The sequence below is a fragment of the Chrysochloris asiatica genome, unplaced genomic scaffold, assembly GCF_000296735.1.
Source record: "Chrysochloris asiatica unplaced genomic scaffold, ChrAsi1.0 scaffold00012, whole genome shotgun sequence".
Taxonomy (NCBI): Eukaryota; Metazoa; Chordata; class Mammalia; order Afrosoricida; family Chrysochloridae; genus Chrysochloris; species Chrysochloris asiatica.
The window spans coordinates 23,402,180-23,409,306 of record NW_006408530.1 but is presented as its reverse complement, the minus strand read 5'-3'; the positions used below and the strand labels follow the sequence as shown (position 1 = coordinate 23,409,306).

The 7,127-nt window shown below is 36.8% G+C and overlaps 1 protein-coding gene across 1 annotated transcript in view; it reads right to left on the bottom strand.

Moving 5' to 3' along the window:
- LRP1B (low density lipoprotein receptor-related protein 1B) overlaps positions 1-7,127 on the bottom strand; it is a 2,342,762-nt gene that overhangs the window by 1,280,599 nt on the left and 1,055,036 nt on the right. The window contains exon 8 of the mRNA XM_006834597.1: positions 547-769. Coding sequence (XP_006834660.1) covers positions 547-769 — 223 coding nt within the window. The remainder of the gene's footprint in view (positions 1-546; positions 770-7,127) is intronic.

Below are 7,127 nucleotides of genomic sequence, written 5' to 3'. Positions count from 1 at the left end.
AGAAGGGACAAATACATGGAGAAGGACAGCATGTTTGATGAAATAAATGGTCAGTTAAAAAGAGGAAGTCACTTCGCGAGATGGTTTCACACAGTGACTACAACATTGGGCTCTAATATAGCAATGATTGTGAGGGTTCTGCTGTACATAGGGTCATTATGTGGGAGAGGCAACTCAACAGCACCTATCAACAACCACAGGTAGGTAGGTCATAATAGTTTTCCTATCCTAATACTTTTCTTTCTTAAGTACAGTTGTATCATTCTTGTTTGTTTGTGTTTATTTTGGGTTGCTTTGTATTTGTCTGTCTTTTTTTTTTTTTTTTTTTAATAGACCGGAAGGAGCATTGATAAGCTTATCTAAAAACGTGGGATGCAATCTGAAAAGAAAATGATCTCATATGATAAATACACATACCACAATTTTTATGCTTCATAATAGCTTCACTTTTAAGAAATTTCCAAGATTGTACATTTTTCATCTTATCCATTGTATACTATTCATTTTATTACATTAGTTGTATTTTCTAGCAAATACTTTACTTACTTGTCTGCCTTGAATGATAATATGTCTGTTCTTTCCTTGATAGTCCACTACTTCCACATAATCCAAGTAAAGGTCCACCCAGTAAACCAATTTGTTGACTAGGTCCAGTGCCAGTGCAGCTGGCTGTTCTGTCTTTGAATCTATTATCCTTGTTCTGTTCATCCCATCCATGTCACATCGCTCCACTTTGGCCACATTCCCATAGTCAGTAAAGAAAAGTTTTCTGTTGAAAGAATACTAAATGTTAAAGTGGAAGGGGGAAAAAGCATATTCGATGGAACCATCTGTAAAAAAAAAAAAAAAAAAAAAGAAAAGAAAAACAGAACTTTTTGTTCTAATTTATTTTGGTGGTTACATCTGCTAGCTTCCCATATAACCATTTCCATGTAATATCACTCATAAACATAGAAATCTGCTAATGAATATTGCAGGGCATAAGGGAGCAGGTTACGCAACAACTATAAAATATTTCCCTAAACGAATGATTATGGTGGGTTTATTTTTGTACTAAGAGAAATGTTTCTTTAAGCCTCATAGAGCCAATACACACACAGCACCAGAGACGACATGGAGCCCATTTGATGGAAGTTTCAGAGGGGAGCCAAGGTACCAGACCAGGGCACGTGAACTATCAGGCTTTATCATCAACCTGCTTTCCAAATTGCCTGGTAATGTTTGTTTCCTATAAAAGCTATTATATGGAGCTCAATGATGCTATGAATGGTAGAGAATAGCAAACCTGGAATGGAATTAAACAGATGGAAAAGGAAATGTGCTATTTGTTGCAATGGAAACAAAAATAAACTCCCTGAAAACCAATCCCAAATATTCCCAAATCAAAAAATTTCATAAAAAGGCAATGTAAGACATTTAATTTCTCTTAATATATTCTGCTGAAAAGGAATGTCGACTTCAGTTCATGCGGCACTAACAGTGTCTGTCAAAGGTTTTAACGTGTCTCCAATACTTCAGTGTCTAATTTTGATTAGTATTCACTATGTTTAGTAAACACAAATCAATTTCAATTAACTTGACAATATTTTAACAAGATTACTTACTCATGAGGCTAAATTATACTGGTAAACAGAAGACCATCTTGCCTTGACTTAAATACAATCCCAAGAATAATCTGATTTCTAGTGATTGAGCAATATTAAAATTACCTGGAGTATAGAATATTTGATTTTTCAAACTTTGAGAATTGGTTTTTAGTTACTATTCTCAACATTCCTGCATTATCTAACAGTAGGGTGCATCTTTCAAGTTTAAAAGTATTTATTCAAACTTTAATTTAGTGCTTTCTTTTGGGGGAGATTTCAACTAATTTTCAAACATTAATATGTACTGTTATGAGATAATGTGAGCCAGATTTTATTATAGCTTTATCCAAATGTTCTTGCAAGATTAATTTATTATAATTAATTTAAAATGATGTTTCAAGCAACTCCATTCAAGTGAAGCGCTTTCTAGTCTTCTTGTTACTAAATGCAGCTGAGTCAGTTCAACTCATATTGACCCTGTATTGGGTTTTGAAGAGACGCTGGTGGATTTGAACCACCAACCTTGTGATTTGCAATCCAGTGCTACATCAGAGCTTTCTATTCGAATCCAGTATAAATGAAAGCACATATCCTATTTGGTTTTATTGTCATGGTAACACTCAAACTCTCACTCTCTCATTGTCTCTCCCTCTTCCTACTGCTATCCTTGATCTCTTATTTCTTCACTTGTGTATCAATTTGTTTTTAGTTATTTCAAGTGACTCCTCTATGAAACTACCCATTTTCTCTCTTATTTTTGAAGAACCCTGCCCATCATTCTTGTTATATGAAACATTCTTTCTCTCCCCATGCCATAATGCCTCTCCTTTATTTATTTATTTATTTTTATTCTCTGACTGATCCACTTCATAGATAAGAAGAGGAGCGAGATTAATTTTAGTCTGACTTTATGCTTGGAAAATTGAATATTCTGGGACACTATACAAACGGTGGTATCAAGCAGGCAATTACAACTGTCTATTTTGCAGAGTCCTGGTCTGGTGCTGTAAGATAAACATTGGACTGCTAACCACAAGGTCAATGATTCAAACCCATCAGCTGCTCCTGTGACACTGATTCAAAGTCACTATGAGTCAGAATAGACTTGACAACACTTAACAGCATCAACAACAATACTTTGTAGTTAAGAGGAAAGAGGAGTCGAGAGGGATTTCTTTGAAGTCATTTTGAAAAGTTCCAAAAGACAAAAACCTTAGAAAGCATGTTGTTGGTGAAAGAATATCGAATACGATCAGAGGTTATGGTCAAAGACATAACAAAGATTTTCTAGATGTATAAGAATCAAATTACCAGAAAAAGAAAGGATTGGGTTGGTGATTGGGTCAATCACTTTAGAATATTAAAAAGAAGAATGTAGAAGATGTCACTGAATTTTTATTAAATGCTAATAAGGGATATATTAAATGCTAATAAGTTTTGGCAATGCTATTTTAGAAGCACTATGCTCTTATTTTGTGCCGTTGAGTAAATTGCAATTCATAGTGATCCTGTATAGAGTTTTCTAGGACTAGCTGGTTGGTTTGAATCATGGACTTTGAGGTTAGTGTGCAGTGTGTATCCTATAGTGCGAAATCAGGACTCCGTGAGAAGTGTAATTAGGGTGAAAAGGTAAGTCAGACAATGATGGAGGAGATCAGGAAATGTATCTTTTCAAGTTTTATGCTGTTATTATTTATTTTGATATTGACCTACAGTTGTAGGAAAGACATAAGTTATTCTTACGTGTATTCTAAGTCATAATAAAACTAGTTGAAGTAACTCTTCCATCTGAATAAGTTTCAGCAAAATATGAAAAAAGATTATAAATATATAACTCATCAAAATTTTGTTTTTAATTAAAGTAAAAAAAAACAAAAGAATAGGGGGATTTAGACTATGTAACGTAGAACTGGTGATGCTGTAGGATAAGCACTGAACTGCTAACTTGAAGGGTGCTGCTCTTGTTGTTCATTGTTGTTCAGTGCAGTCAAATCCATTCTGACTCATAGTGACCCAGTATAGAGTTTCCAAGGAATGGCTGATGAGTTTTTACCACCAATCTTGTGGTTCAAAGTGGCCTTGAAGTCCTGCACTTATCCTACAGCACCACACCAGGACCTGAAGGTAGGCTGTTCAAATCCACTATCTGCTCTAGGAGTGAATGATGAGACTTTTTGTTCTAGTAAAGATTTATAACCTCAGAAACCCTATACAAGGCCACTATGAGTCAGAATTGACTTGATCACAATGGGGTTGTGGAGGTAACACTAAGCAAGGAAAAACAATTTTAAATAGTGTCAAAGTCCCCCAACACTGGTACACAGTGGGAGCTTAAATAATATTCCTTACACTGAATTTAACTTTCCCAGGCTTCAAAATCTTGACTGTGGAAAATTCTGTTTACTTCTAAGTAAAATGTAAGAAATAGAAAAGCTATCCAGAATAATAGCCATAAATTTGCTCTTTGATTGGCCTTGCAGGTCCTCTGATTCATTGTTGTAATTTTGGTCTGTTCTGAACTCTGCCATCTGTTGACTGAGTTCCAGGAGGTGTTGCCACATCTGTCAATCTCTGCTTGTTGTCTGTTCTTGTTGGTTTTCAGTCTAAAGAACTCCCTTTAGGATGTTTTGAAGCGCTGGATTGGCTTTGCCAAAATCTCAGCTTCTGCTAATTCTGGCATGTTTTGATTGCACCATAGTATTTGATTGATATTTTTGCTGGATAGATGATTCTTTGTTGGCAGTTATTTTTCTTTTTTATATGTCTCCCCATTTCCTTCTGGCCTGCATGGTTTCTGTGGAGAAGTCAGAGCTTAATCTGATATGCTTGCCTTTGTAGGTAGCACTTCTTTTTCCCTGAATGCTTTTAGTATGCTCTCCTTGTTTTTGATTTTGTAGAGCTTGATTATGATATGTCTTGGTGATTTTCTTTTGGGGTCTATCCTTCCTAGGGTTCATTCAGCTTCTTGAATGTTTATCTTCACATCCTTCAAGACGCTAGGGAAGTTTTCTTCCAGCAGCTCCTCAACTATCTCCTCTGTGAACTTCTGAGATTTATCCTGTTCCAGAATGCCAATAATTCTTAAGTTATTCCTCTTCATGTTATAGCATGAATCCTAGAGTCTCTTCTGATTTTTTAAATTCTCTTTTCTGCTTGTTTTTCTATCTTAGTATTGAGAGATTTGTCTTCCAGATCACTGGTTCTGGCTTCCATCTCTTCAATTCTACTCCTTTGCCCTTTCAGTGTGTTGTCCATTTCTGATATTTTATTCTTAATCATTTGGAACTCTTTTTTCAGGTTTTATATTGTTTCCAATGCTACATCTATCTTACTTGATTGCTCCTGTAGCACTTTCCTGACATCTTATTTTCCTCAACCCCTCTGTGGAACATTTGCATTTGCCTCCATATCAATCTTCTGAATTCCTTCTCAAGGAGATCCAAAGCCTCCTGTTCTTCCAGTGGGAAGTCTATGTCTGCCTCCACCTCATTTGTCTCAGTTAGTCTTTTCTGGTCTTGGACGTGTGCTGAGATCTTTTGTTGTTGTTTTTTCTTGGATATTTTCAGTAGTTAGGTGGGTTTTTAATCATAAATGAATGTATGTTGTTGTGTTGTTAAGCTTACCAAGTGTCTCCTGGTGGTTGTGATCTGGAGATAGGCTACCTTTTCACATGTAATGCGTATCAGCTGGTATTGGCTCCTGTGCAGATGGTGGGATATTACAGGGTATGCTTGTAGCTTTGCTATAAGGACATGATTGCTGTCTCTTCTTGGGTAAGGTAGTGAGACAAAGCTTCCACTCCCAGGAAAAAAGTGAGACCAAAAGGACCAAAAACAGAAACAATATAAAAGCAGAGACAAAAACCACCAGTCAAAAACAAGAATAGAACCATAGCCGACTGTCCAGTAGCCTTTGCTGTGCCGATCAGTGTGTGTGGATTGTAGAAACCTCCAGCAGTTGGTGGGGGTGTCCACTTGCTCAGGCCCCTCCTCTAGTCACTGTGGTGGAGGTGCACAGATAGATATTGAGAAATGAGTGGAAGAAATACTGTCCCCCATTTTTATCTCTGAAGGTCAGGTAGATATCTGCGCCTGCACAGTGTAATTCTCAAAATAGCTGTGCACTTGTATATAATAGTTGGTGCTGGCTTTTGTCTTTCATATTGAGGTTTTACAATTTGCACATATGTTTTGGCTATATGGCCAGGCCTATTTTATTTCTTGCTAGGTAAGTCAGGTATAAAGGGTCCTGCCCAGGTCAACTTTAGGGCTGGGCCGCAGAGTCAGACATCATAAGATGCCACCAAAGGATCAGTCTGTGGGACCAATGGGGCTTCTCCCAGGGATCTTCTCCCTGTGTTTTGGAGAACTGTGGGCAAAACACTGGACACTTTTGGGGGTGTGCTCCACCGACCTGAAGGTGTCCAGGCTGGGTAGTAAGGGTGAGACAGGGGAGAGGAGAATGGAAAGGTATATAGTCTGTCTGACCTCTTTTTCCAGAAGCTCCAGGTTGTTTTTTTTTTTTTTTTTTTTTTTTGTTTGTTTGTTTGTTTGTGTGTGTGTGTGCTATGTAACTCACTGTCTCACTGTACTAGTTTGGCTGTGGTCCCACCCTCTAATAGCCATAAATTTGAAAACATTAAGTAATCATGTTGTGGTTGCTGTTAAGTGTCATCAAGTTGGTTCCAACTCTTAGCAACCCTGTATAGGGTTTCTGAGGAGTAGCTGGTGGATTGGAACCACCAACTTTGTGGTTAGCAGTCCAGTGGTAATTCTAGAGTGTACTGCTAATCCCAAGGTCAGTGGTTCAAACCCACTAGCCGCTCCTTGGAAAACTTTTACGTAGTCACTATGAATCAGAACCGACTCCATGCTACTTATCACCACCGATATTAGTTCATGAAGGAAAGACACAGTTCTTTCAAACTTTCAATTGTTCATCCAATTTGTTATTCTTATCATTCAGACTCTCTAATAAATTAATGTTTATCATTGTGCCTTCATACCTCATCAGATATGGGAGACTGATTTTTTTTCTCATATCTAGGTTGATTATTGAGTAGCCTTATTTTAATATAAATTTACAAGTTTTATACAGTTGAGGACAGTAAGGAACTTTGTGTATTGTTGGTAACCTTGCCTGACATAAACCAAAAGTCACACAAGGAGCAGTCCCAGACAATGACAGAGCACCATGCTTTCGGTTATGGTTCCAAAAAAGTAACTGTTACATAGATTGATATCTCTAGTTTTTTTTCTTTTTTAGCTGATAAAAGTAAGACTTACATTTGCTAATGATATCCATTTTAAATGCTTCTTTACTTTAATTCAAAAGGATAAAAGGCACTTTGACACATCAGAGACCTGTCCATACCCTTTAGCTGAATAGCCAATACTAGTTTTGTGTCACCATCCATACAACTTTCATTTTGGTAGTAGGAAGTAATAAGATGGACTTCAGAAATTTTCCAAAAGTTCTCAAATGGAACTGCCAATCATTCATTTTAGGTGTTTTGTTTCTTTAGTTTAGCTTAGTTTTTTT